This window comes from Gracilinanus agilis, chromosome 4 (genome assembly GCF_016433145.1).
Source record: "Gracilinanus agilis isolate LMUSP501 chromosome 4, AgileGrace, whole genome shotgun sequence".
NCBI lineage: Eukaryota > Metazoa > Chordata > Mammalia > Didelphimorphia > Didelphidae > Gracilinanus > Gracilinanus agilis.
Window position 1 is genome coordinate 448,137,166 of NC_058133.1, and position 22,082 is coordinate 448,159,247.

General features: G+C 35.5%; 1 protein-coding gene across 3 annotated transcripts in view; it reads left to right on the forward strand.

Annotated features, from left to right (window-relative positions):
* Positions 1-22,082, forward strand: part of CDC14A (cell division cycle 14A) — a 248,117-nt gene that overhangs the window by 86,953 nt on the left and 139,082 nt on the right. For all 3 annotated transcript variants that reach the window (XM_044672154.1, XM_044672153.1, XM_044672152.1), the window contains exon 5: positions 4,576-4,655. In XM_044672154.1, the coding sequence (XP_044528089.1) occupies positions 4,576-4,655 (80 nt within the window). The remainder of the gene's footprint in view (positions 1-4,575; positions 4,656-22,082) is intronic.

Consider the following 22,082-nt stretch of genomic DNA (forward strand, 5'->3'; position numbering starts at 1 on the left):
AGAGAAAGGGAGGGAGAAAGGGAGGGAGAAAGGGAAGGGAGAGAGAGAAAGGGAGGGAGGGAGAGAGAGAGAGAGGGAGATAGAGATAGAAAGGGATGGAGAAAGGGAAGGGAGAGAGAGAAAGGGAGGGAGGGAGGGAGAGAGAGAGAGAGAGAACTGCAGAAAGGCACTGAGATTACATCAGTATCTAGCTAGTGAACTTAGTAGAAAACTGTGTATTGCCCAATTAAAGGCAATAAAACAAATATACTGAAAGGATTCCATTAGTCAGCAGTTGAAAGCCAAAGTCAAAAGGTTCAAGTGTACAAGAAGTCAAAGCAGTACAAGAAACAAAATAAATAATTCAAGGTTAATCAGAAACTTTAGTACAGCAATTTGAAAAGTAAAGAAATGGGGAACTAGAGAAAAACCACAGAAACTGAGGATGTAGAAGATTTCTGATCATTTGTGTGATCTCAAGTAGTATAATAGTCAAATCGAAAGTTGGCTTCAAAAAGACACAACCTATGCTCCTTGCACACTGTTAACGTAAAGGAGAGAGCAGTTAGATTAAGTGAGGTGATGGAAATGCTAACTTCTTTGTAAAACTAAAAAGTGGTGAGGCTGATTGATCTGAGATTACTGGCTCTTGTGCTTCACAGTGGTTCATAACTTACTAGCAAAGAATTCTAGAGCTTTCTCTCAGATGTAAGTCTGGTATCTCACCCTTTCAACTGGAAAGCACCCCATATGCAGTATCAAGAGGTGAGAATACCAGCAATCTCCATAAATATGGGATAGTTACATTAAAATGTAAAAATCATTTTTAGTTTGAAACCCACCCACCCCAATTTCTCAAAATTTTAGAAGGAAACAATAGTTTGGCTAAGGAGAAAGAAAAGGAGAGTGCTAAAAAGTTCCAGGAATATAAAGAAAAAATTATTGATTTGGTAATTATTGAAAAAGCTGCCTGTGGGCAAGACACATTGAACGGAAAGCTATTAAGAGACATCTGTGGCTGAATATGCTAAACATATTTCCTGAAATGGATGAATGAATGAAAAAGTATTTTTTAAAAAAAAAGTCTGCTCTGTGTTAGGCATGTGCTGAGGGCTGAGGATATGAAAACAAAAGAGATACAGATCTTTCCTTCTAGGAGCAACACATATAAAATAATAATTGCCACAGAGATGGTGAGGGGAGCCACAAGTCAGTTAATTGACACAGCCTTTTCAGAAGCAATTGTTGTGTTGATTTGGATTATCAGAATAGATAGCCCTAGTGTGGAAGTTCCAACATCACTAGCAGTAGGAATGGCAGGAACACGATCAGGTGTGTAGGGTGGTTTAATATAGTGGGCTTTCACCAATTCAAAAAGTATGATTTCAGGATGGGAGGAGTTCTTGAGCAGTAGTAATAATAGCAGGAGCAACAGGACAATAAACAGGAAAATGACTGGGGTGATACATGGTTGGGATCCTGGAGATGGCTGCATATAATGGCTCTCTCCAAATAGGACTTTATAGCTCCAGAGAAGGAATTCCCCTCAGGGGTAAGATGCCATGGTAGAAACATGGGAAATCAAGTTTGAATGAGAACATACTTGAAGCAGTTAACACCTATACACCACTAATTTTAATGTACATATTTTGAATTGTAAAATGGACCACAAGATACCTGAAAAGCATCTTAACAGAAACCCATGGGGTATTAATGAAAAGTGGTATATCATCTCAATACATAAAGATTAACACTTCTTCATCAAAAAGAAGAGGATTGATGGGGACAGGACAAAAATCTATAGAAACATTTTTGGAACAGGCTGATATCATATTACCAAGAACTGTCAATCTCCTCCCCATTCCTCCACTTAATTAAAAAAATCAGTAAGAGGTACAGGCCATTGGATTGCCAAATGTTACCAAAAGTAGTTTACCTTCAGTTGACTTTAAATCAATCAAAGCCCAGGGAAGTGTTGATGCTATATTAAGTTATATCTAACATATACTTAAAAAATCAGTTTGTATATAAGAGATTTAGAATTTCATATGTAATTTCCTTTTTTCTGTTCTTCTTTGTTCATATTTTTTTATCATGTCCCTAATGAAAATTTAATTCAAAAAATAAAAATATAATTTTAGTCACTAGCTCATGTCTTGCTAGGTTTCAGGTAGACATTATTTGTATAACCTGCATGTATTGCAGTTTCTACTTTTCTCTTGCATAATCTACATTAATCATTAAATCTGAAACCCTTAAGGACAACTTCTGTGGGGATATGTGCCCCTTTCTGATTTTCCTTCTGCTCTATGCTATTTATTTAAAAAAAATTTTTTTTAAACCCTTAGCTTCTGTGAATTGGCTCCTATGTGGAAGAGTGGTAATGGTGGGCAAAGGGGGGGGTCAAGTGACCAGGGTCACACAGCTGGGAAGTGTCTGAGGCCAGATTTGAACCTAGGACCTCCTGTCTCTAGGCCTGACTCTCAATCCACTGAGCTACCCAGCTGCCCCCTCTATACTATTTATTTTTGAATGCTGCATTGATGCTTTTTTTTTGATGGGGGAGGAATATCACTATCACCACTTGCCTTGTTTTTTTCCCTACCTTCCAACATCCCCCTCTGCCTAAAAAAAAAACAAATAAACTCTTCCCTTGTGACAAATAAACAAGCACAATGCCTTAGTCATATCAGGAAAAAATATCTCATTCTTCATCTCTAGTCTTATCACTTTTCTTCCAAGAGATCATAGCATGCTTCACATTCAGTCTTCTGGAGTCTCAATTGTTGGTCACGGTTCTTAAGACTTTCAAAATTGTTTTTCTTTACATTATTGTATAATTGTATAGAATTGTTCTCTTGGTTTGGCTTACTTTACTTTGCATTTGTTCATACCAGCCTCTCCATGTATCTCTGAACCTTGCAGAGCATTAATTTGCTTATTTAGTACAGATAAGAATTACACCAGAAGCTCAATGTATTTCATGGTCTGATAGATGATAAATACCCAGGCTGTAAATAGAGACCTTAAAATATCCTGGGGAATTCAACCAGCAAATTATATTGTAATTCTTCTTTCAATTTACCCAGGTTTACATTCTCAACTTCATCCTTGATTCTTCACTATTACTCACTGCTTGCATCCAATCAAATGTCAAATCTTGTTGTCTCCATCTCTACAATTTAATTTCTATACATCTTCCCTCCGCTCACATGGCCACCATTCTAGTACAGGTCCTTATTTCCTCTAGCTTGGACTATTACAATAACCCAATTTATTGCCTTGTTCAAAGAGAGGCAGTCCATAAAGTACTAACCCTACCATGTCACACCTTCTCCTCCCACTTAATAAACCCCAGTGGCTCTCTATCACCTGCAGATTCAATATAAACTGTTTGGCATTGAGAGCTTATTACTACCTGAGCCTTCCCTCTATTTCCAGACTTTTTTACAATTTCTGCCTTCTGCACATTCTTCAATTCAGTCACACTGATGATGTCTTTGTTGTGCTTCACACAGAGATCTATTTATATCTGGCATACACATACACATCTTTATTTTCCCCACTAGAATATAATCTCCTTGAGGAGAAGAATTATTTCACTTTTGTCTTTGCATCTCATAGTACTTGTTTACAAAGCTTGGAATCTAGGGTAGGTACTCATTAAATGGCTGTTGATTGCTTGTTTGGCTACTTTCCATAGGCAAGTTTAATATCTTTTTGTTTTCCTAATCTGTAAAATGGATATTATTCCTCAGAGAGTTGTCAGGTATAAACAAGATTATTTATGTAAACTTTAAATAATTATTGAGCACCTGTCATGTACTACAGCTTATGCTAAGTTAGATTACTATGTCAGTATTATTATTTGTGGTTTACATAAGAGGTTTTCATAATTTGAAATTAGACACCGAAAAGAGGCTCTTTGAGAATTTTACCTTGGAATTTGTGCCTATTTTTGTAAGATTAGCTTTTGATAATCTAGCTGGGATTTAGGCATTGCTGATATCTGTAGTAAAGTGATTAACTTTTGGCTCTTGTTTCCATAAAGGTAGCCAGGAAAGACTGTACCTCACTAAATGTTTAGTTTGAAGTCTTTCGGATTCAGCACTGGATTCTCTCATAGCAAATAGACCTTTTAATAAATCTAGCCATAGAAGCATATTCTCTGTAAGATTTCCGTTCTCCAACTGACTAAAATCTTGGAGTTTTATCTTTTGTGGACATTCTTATAAAAAGAATTGTAACCTTTTGGTGAGTCCCCAATTAGTAAATATTGGTAAAATATGATTACGCCCCCCTTCAGCCCCCTCATTTCCACTCCTCCCTCCAAATATTTTGTTCTCTGGTACTTATGTAAATAATTTTTGGAGAGCCTTCTCTATGGTTCCTTGTCTAAGCTTGGAATCTTTCCCTTTGTAGTGCCCATGAATTAAATATTGCTAAACTCCTCAATTAGAAGAGGCAACTGTCCAAGAGGTCATTATGATGTCTGTCCAAAGAATGATAATAATGTCCAAGTATTATACTTGGTGAATGATCAGATGAGCGTTGTGTATGCATTTATATCTAAATGTTGCTATTTGTTTGTCTTAGGTAATCTATTTAAAGAAGACACCAGAAGAAGCCTACAGAGCACTCATAGCTGGCTCAAATCCCCCCTATCTTCCATTCAGGTATATTTGTGTGTGACATGTAGTCTTTGCTGTTTACACAATGTTTTTGCTATATTTGATTTGAAATAATGAATACTTCTGTCAACTCTGTTGAGGATGGTCTCAAGTCATTATGTAGCATGAACAGTGGTCTTTATTATATTCCAGGTCACTTTCCCTCATCTATCTTTAAGGAATTAAGGTAAAAGAAATACAAAAAGTCTGGAAATGCATAGTCAGTTTCCATCTTTTTAACCCCCTGTCTGATTTTGTGTAAAAGGAAAACATTTCCTAACTCATGACCCATTCATGGCAAAATGCACTCGAATCTACCTTAAGAAAAATTGGAATTAATGTCCTTTCTAAAGGCATCCCTGCCACACTATCAAGTAACTCTGAGAGCCAGCCCTGCTGTTCTATTCTTTAAAAGTCTGGGAGGGAAAACCTCTCTTCCTCCCTCAGAGAGAGGGCCCAGAAACTGGAGTAGGCAAGGTTACCTCTTTTTTCTGGGTGATGTAATTTGTTACTGGCCACCAAGCAACTTGTAGTTCCTATTTCTCTGTGCCAAAACTCACTTGCTGACTACACAGTAGCTCCTTGTAATTTCCATTTAGCAAATTTCTAAAGTATCCTAAAGTCTTCATGGTGAGATGACTTAAGCTACGTTACCAATACTAAAATATAGACAAATGATATTTTATTTCTCCTCCCTCCTCATTAAATCATTTGACAGTCTGATTCCCCTGTGATGTAGTCATATTACTGGTTCTGCTGAGCATTTCTTTTGTTTTGATTTATGACATATTTGAAAGAATACTGATTTGGAGTCAGAAATCTGAGTTGAAATCTCTCTTCTGACACTAACAATTGTGTGACTGTAAGTCATAGAACTTTTCTGGATTCCCATTTCCTCATTTGTAAAATGAGAACAATTTTTATTAGCGGCTTCACAGGATTCTCCTGAGGAAAGTGCTTATAAGTGGTGACTGTTATTGCTTATGCTATGATGACTATATTATTTTTGTTGAGACATACAAACTCCTCTTCTATTCGTATTTAAATTTCTTTTTAAAAAAAAATCTAGCTGTGGCCTGTAATCCAGGCAAATTACATGTTATTTCTCATAGCATGCTTTGAATTCGAATCAAACTGTCTTCCTTGCTATTCCTCATACATACTTCCATCCTGTTTCAGCACTTTTGCAGAGGATGCCCCATGCCTTGCATTCCCTTTCCCTTACCACCATCTTAAAAACAAACAAACAAAAACCCAACTCTTTACTTAATTCACAGCTCAGTGCAAGCCATCTTTCCTTCAAGAGTTTTTTCCTGACCTTTCTTCAAGTTTTTTATTAATCCTCCTCCTACTTTGTTTATATTTTTTATTTCCTTCATAACTCTGTGTCTGGGTATATCAATGGGCAGAACTTGGACTCGGAGATAGCCAGAGGCAAGTTTAATTCCTGCCTCTGACACTTAAAAGATATGTGACCTCCAAGCATGCCACTTACCTCTCTTAGCCTCAATTCCCTTATCTGTACATGGATATAATAATAATAACATTTTAAACACATCTGTAAAATGGGGATACTAATAGCAACACAGTATTAATAGTGACTCCAGGGTTGTTGTGAGGATCAAATGAGATATCTGTAGACTGCCTTGGAGACCCTATAAATGTGTGAATATGTTATATCCCTTCCTCTCCCCCTTAATAGAAACAAGAACCATTTTGCTGTACTTCCAGTTCCCAGCACAGAACTTGGCATCTAGTATTTAATCAATGCTGCTGACTGAATACTGAGAGGAGTCCTGAGGACTTTAGAAAAAAAAATACCTGACATTTACCTAAATTATATAGTTCTCCAAGAATAATAGCTGTGGCTCTTGGCCCAGTTTGGTGATGGAATATTTGATGTGGGTTATTGACTAAAGATTTCATATTAATATAAGGCTGTTTGCACATCAGTAGGTAACTGCCAAAAGATATGGCAGGTTTTGATGTCTGGTGCTGTCACAACAGTGTAAACCACTAAACTGATAGACACAAAAGAATCCTACTACTTGTAGTCCAGCAGACTGACTGCCATGGAAACCAGCATCTTTTATATGATTTTTCTGTTTAATACAGCAAAATTGGCTTCAGGAAAATCTATGGCCTGGTTTACAGTGTGACCTTTGTAAACTAGATGGTTTGAATTATTGTGTCTAAATGATTTACTTATTCTACTTCACTGAATTTTTAGTGACTTGTAGAAGCAATGACTTTTAAAATGGAAAAATAGTCATTAGCCCGTGATTTTAAATGCTTTAAATCATTTAATGTCATCATAATCTTCCTTGTGTATCCCTTTATAGTTTTCAAATTGTTGTGATGTATGTAGGTTCTCTGATTTGATCCTCATCATTATACTTTGAGGTAGCTAGAGGTCTGGTAGGTATTATTAGTATTCTACAAGTGCAGTGCCTTTTGGACTATACCTCACTGCTGCCTAGGTGCTAGGATTTTCCTTGGAGGATATTTTTGCAAAGGATTTGATTATTATGCAATGGCTGCTTTAGGGGATAGTGGCTTTCCCAGAGAAGACTAGATGACCACTTGTCAGATGTGTCATAATGGGAATCATTTTCTTGTAGGTGTTAGATTAAATGGCTGAGGAGGTTATTCTAACTCTGAAATTCTATAATTGTGACTTTTATTAAGAGTTTCTTTTATTTTAAAAATATTATTGCTATTTTAAGTATTGATATTATTTTGATTTCCAAATATATACCTCCTACCTCCTTTACTCAGAGAGCAAGCCTTTGTAACAGAATAAAAAGAGAGAAACAAAACTAATAAACACATCATGAGAGCCCAACACTATATGTTTTGCTCCACAGGGGTAGGGGGACTCCTCTTTAAATGTCTCTGTATTAAGAAGATTATGCAAATAAACCAGTGCCTAGTTGCTTACATGTAAAATAAAGTAGTTGAAGTAGTTGACTTTTGAGACCCTTATCTAGCTCTAAAATGCATTGATTCTGTTAACATGATTTTTTTTCTTCTTCTTCCTTTCTGTTTTTAGTCTGAAGTTTCAAGTTTTGAGGTGTATTTAAAGAAATGTTTACAGATTGAAAAAGCATATAGTAAACCCTCAGCATGATCCAGATTCCTTGAGCTTAGTGACCTGAAAAGTCTTAATCAGATTATACATTCAGAACCTGTTTTGTTTGAGACCACCATAGGAAAATTACTGACAAAATTGTCACAGAACATTTTTTGAGAACATTCATTTTGTATTTACTAAACTTAAAAATAGCAGATTCTTCTGTGATGAGGGAAACTATTCCATGATATTTTGATACTTTTTTTGGTTCTTGGCAGTCTTTTCCTTGCATAAATATTTAGCTATAATTTCTTGCTTCCTGAGAAGTGCCTATTTTAGAGAACACCTTCAAGCTCTTAAGATAAAATTTAAAATATCCATAGCACCTAGTTAGTAAATAATCCTATTTTCTGTCAAATTTCAATATAGGTAAAGGTGCTTTATAATCTTTTTTTTTTTCACTTGAATACCACAGTAGGGTCAATGAGGATTCTTGTAATTTGAACTGAACCAAATTTGTACTTCATTAATATGAATAAGGATGTGAGAGTTATTGCACAATTTTAGGACAAGCACTTTCAGAGTTGATCTGTGGTACAGAAACTTCACATCCCAAATTACTTTCATCTGTTTCTCCAGATCTAAATTCAGAGTGAATTATTTTTGTTATTGTTATTTAAGAAATCTTTGTATCCCTAGTTAACAGTAACAAAAAAGTCATTCTGCCTGGACATTGTATCCCTTTGTCTACATCCAGAATAGGAAACTGATGATGATTTAATAAATCCATACTCTAGTATTTTGTAGAACCACGTCCTCATCTGGTTTTTTGTTCCCATTCCCAAAGCAGATTAGGGTGCTTCCTTCTCTTAAGCACACCCCCACCTCCAACATACTGGGTAACTAGTTTATGGCCAAAACGTTTCCAGTCATCTCCTGGGGTTGGGGTGTGGTCGGGTAGGGAGTTATCTTTCTTGGAGATGTACCTTTCACTGTTTGGTGGGGTGAAGTGAGAATTGCTCAGCCTCCTTCCTGAGAGGGGGACCTTAGGGGCTGTTTTTTGTTTTTTTATCCTCTCTTATTTGGGGGGTATATGTGTATTCCCTTTTCCTACCTCACTGAACCCTCTCTAGCAACAAGGAAAAACTGTTCAAGCAATAACACAATTAACAATGGCCAGCCAGTGACCTGGCCTGACAATATTTGCCACAGTTGGCCCTCAAAGCCCACTGCCTTTCTGCCAACAGGAGGAGGAGGCATGTTTTATTATCTGCCTTTGGGGACCATGGCTGGCTTTTCAACTACAATTCATTTTATCGTGATCTTTTCATACATTGTTGTAGACCTTGGGCAAAGTAGAAGTAGATAAAATTACATAATGATGTTTCATTCTGTTGGATAATTCATTGTTAATAAAAGTGCTTACCTGTTTATATAATGTTTCTTGCCACTCTTATCTAAAAGAAGTTTGGAAGTGGGAAAAAGTAAAGGGGGCCCCCTGGGTTACCATTCTTCAAGACACCCAGGGCTAGGAGGTATAAAGTTATAAGCTTGCCTCCTCTCTCCTGCCCCCCTTCTCCTCTAAAACCAAACAAACAACCTCAGAAAACTACTAACAAGTCCACATAAGCTTTAAAAACCTCAGATTAATCTGATAAATCATGAGCTGCTTTTTAGCTGCCTAATCCATAAGCTTTGTGTATGCACGTTCACTTGCTGACACCCCAGTGCTTATTCCAGGTGTTGGATCATTGAGTTTATTTGTGGGAACATTAATATTTATTTCTGCTTTCCCAGCTGATTTATAAGTTCAGATTTTTTCTCTATCTAAATATAATAGGAGAAGAGGTCTGGCCTTAGTTTTTGATTATTTGTTAATAGTCCTAAAACAAGCATCATTGGCTTGTTTTATTGCCTTTAGGATAAAATACTGACTCTTCTGGAATTAAAAGCCCTTCACCCTCTGGTGAAGGCTGCAGTACAGCTTTCCCTCTACAGGATTTCTATTATACAGTCCTTTTTCATATATGCACTGCTTTGGGCCAAATGACTTACTTAACCTGTCCCCATACAAGAATATTCTGTCACCTGCCTTTTGCATGGGCTGGTCTCTTCTGCCCCTCCATTCCCCCTCCCCAGTCAATTCCCTCTTCCCCCTTCCCCTCCTCTAAGCAGTGCCTTTTCATCTCTACTTTTATGAACTCCTACCTCCCTTCAAAGGTTTGTATCTCAAGCGCCACCTGATTCAAGAAGTCTTATTCCCAATTCCCCCTCTTGAATGGGTTGGTTCATTAGCTACTCCCCACATCTCCTTTAGTATATTTTGTATATGTCTTCTGCATACCTATCTGTTTCCTTAATAGAACATAAGCTCCTTGAGGGTAGGAACTATTGCTATTACCACCACATCTATATCAGGTAATTAATAATATTTGTTGTTGGATTGCTCTTAATAGACAAGAAAATGGTCCATTCTGGGTTAATACATCAGCTCTTTAAAGATAGAAATGATGCATCTTCCCAAAGTTCTATTCATTTTAATCCTTCTATTAGATTCTTTGGAAAATATTTCTGCTTCAAAATTTGACTGAAATTTAGGTATGATGGTGATTTGGATAGCTGAAAGCTGAATTTAAGAAAAGAAGCTTCATCTTAGCCTTCTGTCTGTCAGCATTTCCATCTTATAATTTCTCCAGATTTTTTGGAAAAAAAGAAGAGAGAAGACCTGTTAAAATTAAGCATATGCAGGAGTGTGTTTTCAGGGTTATTTGAGTATTAGCAGTGATGAATGTGGCTTACTTTTATTTTTCTTCATTAGGACAGAAAGCAAAGCTTGAGTTCAGTTCTCTCTTTCCTCTCTCTCTTGAGAGGACTTCCTGTATTCCCCTTTTCATCTCTGATTCTTGGTAATGAGGGAATTGAGGGGAACAGAACATTAAGTAGTGGTCAGAATTGAGTCAACTACACTGATTCCATCTTGTGACTCAGTTCTGGAGCTAGCTCATTCCCTTTCTATTCATTTATGGGTCTAGTCCAATTTCTGGCTTGTGAGAAAACTTTATCCATTTGTGGGAATTGAGAGAAGACTTTGTTGCATTGTTTGAACCTAGCCCTGCAGGATTGGGAAGCTGGACCATGTCTTTCTGCTGTTTAGAGATCCTTAACTAAGGACCTAGGTTATGCTGACGAGAACCCAGTTAGATCCAAAGATTGTGCAAAGATAGATGTAAATCATACATCTCAAGTAAACCAAATGTCTTCTCTGAAAACTGGCTCTATGCCAATTAATCAGTTATTGTTTCCATGTGCGTTTTAAAAAACTCTTACATTATGTCTTAGAATCAATACTAAGCATCCGTTCTAAGAGGAATAAAGGCTAAGCAATTGGGACTAAATGACTTCCCAGGGTTACATAACTAGGGAGTGTCTGAGGCCAGGTTTGAACCCATAATCTCCTGTCTCCAGGCCTGGCTCTCTGTCTACTGAGTCACCTACCTACCCCTTCAATTTTCTTTGACTGAACACAGACATGAGGGGAGTAGGACACATCCATTTCAGAGAATTGCACACCTATTCTGTCTCTCTTCCAGACCTAGAAAGTGTTTAATCTTTCCTATAATTAGAAATCAGATTATCTAATTTTGTATTCTAGTTAATTGCTTTCTTTTAATTAATTGGTCTTATTTGATTAATTGTTTTAAATGCAGAAAAGTCTGTCTCCCCCTATATTAGCAGTGTAGGCCTACGCTGAGGAGGTCTTCTCCTGCTTTGTTGGAAAGTTGGCATGCATTGCTTAATAAATCAATATGCTTAGAAGCTTGAATCTTTATTTTCTAAGTCATTTTATCTTTCTACTTGCCACAGTAATTAATGTAATCACCTCAGTTTTCCTGCTCCATATCCCTTCTTCTTGAGGAAACTTAATTTTTTTAATAGCCAGAGAACATTATAAGGAGAGAAACTTTATGCAAGATAATATTGGTTCACAAGAGTTGTAGATTGCTTACATTTTACTTTAGACAGTTAATTTTTCAGTTGGGAGATATTTCATTTAGTGCAAAAATTGAATACTTCCAGGGTAGCTCAGTGGATTGAGAGCCAGGCCTAGTGATGGAAGGTCCTAGGTTCAAATCTGGCCTCAGACACTTCCCAGCTGTGTGACCCTGGGCAAGTCACTTGACCCCCATTGCCTACAAAAAAAAAATTGAATACTTCCAAGAGGAAACTTGAGGATGAAATCATTTTGTAAGATGCCCCTAGTCTTTCAGTTAAAGGGATTGATACAATATAGTTATTTGTATGGTTCCAAGTAGGAAAAAACCATTTGTTTTTTTTGCTTTTTGCTTTATTCAGATGTCAAATGGGACTTTGCTTCTCAGATGGCTAGTTTAAACTGTGAATTAATCTCTCTGAAGAACTTTGGTATCAATTGTGAGACATGGGATACCCTGGCATAGGACTATCCAGCGTGGCATGCCCCCATCCAAAAAGGTGTGCTTTATCAGAAAAGCAGAATTGCGGTTGTTTAAAAGAATTGTGAGATGTGCACATTTAGACATTTTCATCCCAAATGTTCACCTGTGTTATTTGTGTCTGACCTGTGTAGAGCCTTCTGAGCTTTTATGGGTTTGATCAGCCACAGTTGGACACATTGTACCTTGACCCAATAGCATGACATAATTTTGAACCTCTTTGAGTACAAAGGACAACAGCCTCTTTACTCAGAGGTCAAGTGGGACTATTACTTTACTCTCTAGATAATAGCTAGTTTAAACTCTGAATTGAAGTAAATAAATTGAAAGGGGAGGAAAAGAGATGGATAACAGAATTGAAATTGTGTGGCATTTGTATATTCCCTCTCTTTTGTACTTTCTGTCTTAGTATCAATTAGAAAGGCAGAAGAGGAGGGGTAAGGGCTAGGTAATCAGGGTTAAGTGACTTGTACTGGGTCACACAGCTAGGATATGTCCAAGGAAAGATTTGAACCTAGGTCCCTCTGGACTTCAGATCTGGCTGTCTATCTACTGTGTTACCTAGCTGTCCTTGCTTTATCTTTCTTCTCTTAATGTGTGTTAAAGTGTCAAGGAACTGAAGGATTGCTCAGAAGAATGTTACAAAGTTATGGCTAGAAAACCTAAAAGAACAATTTTAGTATCTTATTCATATGATGCCACTTATGCAGAAAGAGAGGACTTGATACAAGTATATGATAATTTTCTTTTTCAGTTTATTACAGTTGCTTTCCATTAAATTTTTTAACTTGACTATAACTCTTAAATCATTAGAATTTCTCTTTCAGTAGATGCTCTCAGTAAAATAAAAACAGTGGGCTTCATATCTATAAGTCGTGGCTGCATTAATAAGAATTTTCAAAATGAAATTTTTTGGAAGCAAAATCTGTCCTCCCAAAATGTGCCATGCTTGACAAAATGTGTGTAGAAATACAAGTGAAATATACTATTTATTGGCTTTCCCACAATTACAAGATTCATTTCCTTTCTCATGTTAAGATATTCTGTTATATACTTTGTTTAAACTTTAGAATAGCCAGACTGTTAACATTCAGATAAATCTTGACCAAAATTCAGAATCTTCACCTTTGGATTTCTTAAACCATTATGATGATTTGCTAAATTTAAAAGACTATTTTCTATCCCAGATTAACTGAACCCATTAGGTATTTAGTCTCTCTTATAGCCCTGGGTTCTATTAATCTTTCTCTTGTTTTCTCCTCTCTGGACAATTTTCCTCTCTTCTCAATTCTAATTATAGAAAACTAAATTAAGGAATTTTTCCTTTCAAGCAGTAGTAGTTAAAAAGGAATTTTAAAAATTAAATTTCTTATCATACTTTGTTAAAACAAGATATCCTATATAGTGGATAGAAGTGGTATAACTTTTATTTGGGAAGATGTGGGTTGAAATCCCTTCCTCTGACACTAGCTTTGTGACTTTGGGAAAATTGATTATTCTTTCCCCAGTCTTCATGAGCTTTCAAAGACTATCAAATTATAAATTGTTTTTGATTTTTAAAAAATCATCAATGGAGGGAGTTTCTATACTCAAGGAAATAATAGATTCTTGACTGTAATTTGTCAAATAATAGGTAACAATTTAGGAGATCCATAAAAAGGGCAAGGGCTTTTGCAGTTATACTTGTCACTAATATAAAATTTGTTCTCTTAAAGTGCTATAAAAATGTTTTTATTACTCTAACAGTAATATTGATGATGATACTCTTGGTTTCACAACTTGGCTATGATTATTAAGGTTTTTAATGTTAAATACAAAATAAAATCACCTTGGATTTTGTATGTGTGTATATGTGTTACATATACACACATATGTTAAATATATTATGCACATTTTCTTTTCATTGTGTCTGTTAAAATGTATAGTTGAATTACTGTATAGTCCAATTCCTGATTTTTATAGAGTATTCAACAAGCAGTTATTAAGTGTGCATGTGTATTGTGTACCAGGCATGTGCTAAGTTATGGAAATGCCAACACAAACAGAAAGTTAGTCCCTACATTCAAGATACATTTTGATTTACATTTTAATGAAGGAAGACCACACATTGAACAGAGTTGTATGAAGGGGGGGCAAGCAAAGATACCTGTCCAGGGGGTATGGCAAAGAAAATGCTGTGGAGATGACAGCAGCGATAAGTTAGCAGTACTGCCTCTCATTCAAGTGACAAATGATGTGTAAAATGCTGTTATGTAGCTTACTTACCATTAATGATTCCATTGTGGCACTGTTATTGTCTTAAAAAAGATCCAACTGATTTGGTTTTCTTTATTTCAAGTGCATTTTGAAATGATACTTTACTGTAGATTTGACTCTTTGTTACCTTAAGGAAAAAAAAAAGCAGATAGGTAACTAAAGGTAAATCAGAAGTTAAGAGTTTTGTTAGGTGATGACTTGAATTCCCTCTTATTGGCCTTATATTTTATAGAGTTCACCTCAGAGTCAGCTGAATGTGCTTCAGGGCAGGATATGATACTTGTTGTTCTAGCTCCCATTTATTCATAGAATGGGTTAGAATCCCACAGTTTTAGAGTGGGAAGGGATCTCAGAAATAATTTAGTTCAATCAATACCAGACAGAATCTCTTGGGCAGTACCACTAACAAGTGGCCATCTAATTTCTTTTTGAAAACCTTTTAAGTAATTGGGATCCTAATAATTCCCAAGTGAGCCTATTCTACTCTAATTCCATTCAACAGTAAGGTTTTTCCTTATATAAGGGTAAAACTTGCCTTTTTTTTTTTTTTTTGGTAAATTTCCTCTATGACTCTTTTTACTGTGTTTTAGGTCAAGCAGCACAAATCTAATTCATTTTCTACACAATAGCCCTTAAAATATTTGATATAAGCTATCACATGCCCATGAAGTATTCTCCTCTGTAGTCTAAAGGTTCTAATTTCTTATAACTGATCCCCATTTGGCATGTGTCCTCTAGTCATCTGGTTTCCCTCTTCTGGTTATATTTCATCTTGTTCTTTTCTGAAGTGTGGTATCTAGAAGTAAGCACAATATTTAAGGCAGAATACATTGGGACTGTAATTTTGTTCAAAACACTCAAAATATGAAATACTTAATGTACCCGTGATCTCATTGATTTGGATTTTACTTCGACTAATATAAAGGGCCATTCTTGGGTAATGGTTATCCATCTCTTATAAGTCCACCTCAGGGATCCACTCAATGTATAAGGGAACTTCCTTGATTTTTCCTGGCATTGTGCAGATTATAGTGAAGGTGTTCTACCTGTTGTCCATTGCTCGTCACATGTGAAAAGCTTCTCTTTTGCTCATATATTTTCCTGATGAAAGTTTTACTCTGATTCTTCTTGGAATTCTGTATTTTTTGGTATGTTGTAATCTGTATTGTGCTCTTCTTCATTTTTTTTTTTTTGTTACTTATTTTTAACTGCTCAGAGAGTATTGCATTCCACTAATTTCATCTGTATAATAGTGCTGGTAGAATAAAGGTGTTAATTGAAAAGATGGGCCTTGATTTCTGGGGGTAATTTGGGGTCATTGAATAATAATGATGATGATGATGATGATGATGATGATGATAACTTGTGCTTTGAGGTTTGCATAATACTTTAAATATGTTCTCTTATTCAATTAAAGGCACTTTTAAATTTCCTGAAGGTTATTCAGTCTGTTATCTTCCTCCTGTTTTCTTTATAGCCTTTCTACCTTTGGCTGGCATCTTTCCCTATTTGGCAAGGAAGTCAAGTGTTTCCTGACTAATATGCTTTTTAGGCCTTTCTACTTCCCTTATGTCAATTGATATATATGTTCTACTTCTATATGAAATTCTGTTTCTGCCCTTTCTTCTATTATTATCAATTTTTCATTAATTAGGGTTGAGTTGTTTCAACTGAAATACCATCTCTTTTTCACTTTTATTTTTCTAGTTTCAAACTAATTTTGATTTTTGGTCTAGAAAGTTAGTAGTTTGACGGAATGCAGATAGCTCTTTCTGCAATTACACCCACATGAAGCCAAGTCAAATCAAGTCAAGCATTTATTAAACATCTCCTATGTGCCAGCCATTCTCCTAAGTGCTGGAAATACAAAGAAAGAAAAAAAATCTCCTGCCTTCAAGGAGCCTATAATTTAATGGGAATTGCTTCTTGGTAGTTAAAATAATAATGTTTCTTTTGGAGGGGTTGGTATTTGGTGTTTTCCATGTCCAAATTCTATGGATTCTGTACTTAAAGAAAGTCTGTATGTTGTGAGTAGGCATGACATGTAGACATGAAGCTTCTGTGTAATCCACTGGTCTTTATGCTTTCTCTATTCCTTAATCTTGATTAGTGTTATCCAGTATATTTGTTTCTATCTTTACCTATTTCTATCCTTGCTTTGACCTTACTCAGTATAAATGTTTATAATTTAATTTGGAGAGACTTAATGAATTTAGCATACTTTATACCACATGCTAGTAGAGAAAACTTTGGTTATTTTTATGGTGGTCTTTTTGCAAATACTTATTAGGCATATTATAACATTGAAAGATCAAATGATCCATGACATGTTTCTTTTTGCTTTTGGATATATTATCAAATCAATTTCTTTATCCTTCTTGCCCAAGGAAAACCTGTGAGCTAGCCTTCTATCTAGCTGCAACTTTGTTTTATTTCCTGATTCTGTTTATAATACAAATGCCAAAATTAATAGGATTGAGTTTTTCCACTGTTATGGCTATTTTAAAAGGTCCCTGAGCAAGGACTTTATAGTTATAATTTGCAGTACTAATATTTAGTTAACATGTATAGGTATACAATATTAGGTTATATTTGTATGGTTGGGTTTTGCTTTAGTTTTAGTTTTAGTTTTTTTTTTTTTTTTTTTTTTTGATCTGTATGATTTTTAGCTCTCTTCCCCTTTTTCTGCCATGGGGTTTGTATATGTGTGACATTTCATTTATTTATTTATTTATTTTTGTTCCATATCTTGCCATGACCAAAAAATTTATCACCAAGTATCTAGCCCACCACCACTGATAAATCTCTTTGTACTTTGCTATATTACATTTTGGAAATCAGATGCCATCTGTTTCTGGGACCATATTCAGAGCTTTTCTAGCATTAAGGAACCTGCCAAAGCTTGTATTCCTCTGACAGAGCTTTTGAGAATAAATGTCACCTTTGTGCCATGATTAAGGAATGAAAGAGCACCAAGCCTGGTAGATTACACAGAAACCTCATGCTTAGGTCTTGTTCAGACTTTCCTTAAGGACAGAATCAGTAGGTTCTGGACATGGCATTTATCAAATACCATCACAAAAAAAGTGAAATTGATAGTATTTTACCAGCCAAGAAACAAGTCCCATTAGATTGTGGCCTCCTTGCTTTTGTCTTACTTTGCGTTCTGAGCACTTAGCAGAGTGCACATAGTAGGTGTTTAATAAATGGTTGTTGACTTGATTTGATGTGGGTTCATGTGGGAGTAATTGCAGAAAGAGCTGACTGCATTTAATCAAACCACTGACTTTTTCTAGACCAAAACTAAAAATTATTTCAAAGCTAGAAAAAGAAAAATGAAGAAGAGATGGCATTCAGTTGGAACAACTCAACACCCTGCCTGATTCAGACAAGTTACTGATAATGAAAAAGAGATAATGAATAGGACAGAAACATTATTTTAATTTCATAAGCATAGTTAGTGGAATTCATAGGGACTTGTTTAGCCAAGCATTACTCATCTTGTCTATGCAACTGATTTCGTTTTTATCTCAATTGCAGCACTTTTTATTAATCTCAACTTAATTTTTGTATTAGAATCCTGTAGAATGAATGGAACAGGTTGTCACTTAGTTGTGTTTTCCACTTGTAGATGAGATTTTAGCAGCATTCATCTTTGTGACTTCTGACAACTAAGGACTGAACAGGAAAAAAAAAGGGGGACGTGTCACCTTTCTTTAATTTGGATCTCTCCTCAGTATTAGATTGTAACTTGACCTTCTAGAAAACAAGTGACCCTTCACTCCTGGAATGAGTCAGCAGAAACCGGAATGGCTAACCTGGTGTGAATCTGGCAAAGCTTCTTTTCCAGGAAGGGAACAAGCCTAGAGTTGTATGCTACTGGCCAATTGCTATTTAGGGATGCCATCAGAATTCAGTAGAGGCATCAGCTAGCAGTCTTCCTAAGGCCCTCTGATACCACCAGGCTTCAATAAATTTTTCAGGAATGGCTAATGTACTCAGTCTGCAACCTTGAGAATTCATATGCATACAAAAACAGCTTTAAGACTTTTTAGCATTGTATGGGATTTTAGAGTTAGCAAATAATCCTATGGTCAATAGTTGTCTGTTTGAATTTCTTTTATATTATTTTATTTCATTGCAACCAACTCTATGTATATCTGATGAATATGTGTCTAAGTTCTTGGTGCTGGAGGTGATTTCAGAGCTCACTACTGGTAAATAACAGTTATTTTTGTACTAGGAAGAGGGTAGAGTTTCCTAAGACAATTTGATTATATAGCATAGCAAATTGAATGTGGAATGAATTTTCTCTTATTAAACAGGATCACATACAGAAGCATAATTTTGGGGGGGAATGTATTTAAAAATTGCTTTTAAAAAATAATTAAGCTTTTGGAATAACACTTGATAAATGATCAGAATGCCTTTCAGGTTTGAGCAGAATAGAAAGAAATTTGGATTTAGAGTAAAAATTTTTAGCTTTGCATCTTAACTTTGCACCTTGTTTCCTGTATGGATAGGGATAGGATCTGTGTTCTTATTGGTACTGAAGCTCCTTCACCTCATTTATTTACAACCTCACACTTTGTAGAGCAGTGATTTCCAAAGTGGGCACCACCGCCCCCTGGTGGGTGCTGCTGCAGCGATCCAGGAGGGCAGTGATGGCCACAGATGCATTTGGGATGGTGAATAACTGTAAGGGAGTGGTGATAGTATGTGACAGGGGGTGCTAAGTAAAATTTTTTCTGGAAAGGAGTGGTGGGCCAAAAAAATTTGGGAACCACTGCCTTAGAGCATTGAGAAGTTAAACACTTGCCCAGTGTCAAGCAGCCAGAAGTGTCAGGCTTTTCCTGACTTTGAGGCTGCCTCTGTTCAGTACTCCAGGTTGCCTGAGTGATCTTAGATAAATAATTTCACTTCGTTTAGCCTTCATTTCTTTATCTATTCAAGAATTGAACTAGATGATCTCATATGATCTTTTCTGGCTAAGTAGTCTATTATTCTATCAGACTGTAATGTTCATCCAAGGTCTCTTTTCTAAAACACTCTGGATATATTTTGAGCAACTCAACCTCTTTGGGGAGTGTATAGGAAGAGTGGGTGGCTCAATTTCCTGATCCATAAAATAGGCATAATAATACCTGTACTACATATCTCATTGGATTAATAAGAGAAAATAAAAGTATTTAATAGACTAGAAAAATGTTAGCTGGATTGTTAATTATTATTATAGAAGAATTTCTCATTGTTCAATGGAATTCATTTAGAAATGGTGTCCTGGGACGAATTTATACCCTGCTATTATTATTTTATATTTAATGTTAGGCACATTTTTGCACAGGTGAATAAAATGACTATAGCTAACTGAAAGACTTCTAAACTGGATACTCAAACCTAAAAGGCATTCTGATCATTTAGAAAGTGTTATTTAAAGATTTAATTTAAAGGAAAAAGATTTTTGAATACCTCCCCAAAATTATGTTTCTGTATCTGATCCTCTTTTCTACTTCCTCCTGTTTGCAGATGGTTTTGATTTCTTTTTGTTAATTCTTTATGTTTCTAGAGTTTTTTCATTTCTCACTATTTATTTTATTTTATTAATTGAATAAAGCTAAATGAATGCTGGGTCCCCTACCTTCAGAAATGGATTGGGTTCTGTAGAAATACTAAGTGTCCTAGAATGGATCTATTCCAGAGAGGTCCAGAAACTTAATCGTGAATGGATATTAATTAAGAGACCCTTCAATTTGGAGTGAATGAATAAAAAACTTTCTTAAGTACTTATTCTACATATATCCATGCTAGGATACAAATGCCAAAAGTTAGTCTCCTTCAAGGAGCTTATATTCTAATAGAGAAAAGAAAATGGACTCATTACCCTAAAACACCCCAAAACATAAATGGTTATCTGAGGTGTAGGGAAGAGAAAAAGACTATAGCATTGTTGCAACTACTTTGGGCTTTGGACATGGAAGTCTTTTAAATAAGTTTGACATTTAGTGGTATAGACATGAAACATTTTTATGAACTGTTTAATGTGGATGGGAATCTGCCAGTTTCCAAGATAGCTATTGCTTCAGAAAATCTCCCTTAGAGATTCTGTGTCTAGAACTTGGTGACTCATTATTAGATTGACTATATTTCTGTATATTTTTCTTTTTTAAGATTTACTTCTTATTTTGGGGGTGGCTTTTGGGAACGATTTAGAGATACTTGATTGCAGAGATTGATAGCAAGGAAGCTTAGGTAATAGCATATCTTAGGAGCTGTTACTCATGATCTTTTCGGCATGCCTGAACTTGTAGACCTTTTGACAGAGACAAAAAGGAAGTCAACTACTTGGAACTTATATGTAGGTGATCTGTTTTTATGAACCAAGGTAAAAATACAAGCATGTAGATCCACTGCAAAAGTTAGTTTCTTTACATAAGCTGCTATTGTATACTTATTAGTTGAAAAGTAACATTCTGAATTTTATCATGTTTTATTTAAAATTCCACTTTATGCTTTATAGTTATCCATTGTACCTTGTGTTTTTCCTAATCATAAAAAATGAAACCAATCTTATTAAACTTTTTATTCTTTGCCAAAATGTTCTGGGTGAGTTTTCATAGCTTAATCTTATGAATAATATATGACCAAGCTTTGTTTTTAGTTCTTTTGGAAAAGTCTAGAAATGTCTTTTGGTCCATGGGATCAATTTTAGATATAAAATGGATCTTGGAAAACTTATTGGAGCTTGGAGACCTTAGGGAACACCTAGACCACCTAACAAATGGGAAAAACTTAAGTGAAGAATGGAGAATAATAATTAGAGCTCCCACTTATACAGCCCTTTAAAGTGAGCAGGGTTCTTTGCTTATATCATCTAACTTTGTAAGATAGGTACTAAAAGGGGTTAGATTTTTTCCAGAGAAGGAAACTGAGGCTTCTGAAAGAGAAGCTGAGTTATGTAGTCATGGTCACATGCCTAGGAAGTATCAAGAAACAAAATGTGAATTCAAATTTCTTGATTGAACATTCAGAATGCTTTGTACCTTCTCTTCAATTCATCCTGAGCGAGGGAGTATTTGAAATGTGGCTATGGTACTGTATTGTATGATAAGCAAAATCATTTTATTTTATTTATTTTAAAGATTAGTTCCTCTTAATAAGATTAATTGTACCAGAAAATTTAAGTCCCAGGTTGGTATTTTTAAATTTTTTTCTATTTCACTGCCTATATCTGGTGGTTAGAATAAAAAGATAATCATGTTTCAGAAATAAAATGACATAAGAATTCAGTAAACATTTATTAGGGGCTACTGTGATCAGTCTACTTTGCTTTTGTATGCTATATGAGGACAAAAGATATGAATCAATTTCTGCCCTTATTAAGCAGATACAATACTACAAAGCTATTCAACTTCTCAAACAGAGAAAATTCAATTCATTTCCCATATGAAATATTTCTGAGAAACAGGAGAGACACTATAGGACTAGAGAAGAACATATGTGCCTCATTTTTCAGAAAAAGGGAAGCAAATGAAATCTACTGATTAGTGGGCCAATGAGCTTGACTTTGATTCTGGACAGAGTTCCAGAATGCATTATTAAAGATTTGTTTAATGAACTTCTACAAAAGGGAGT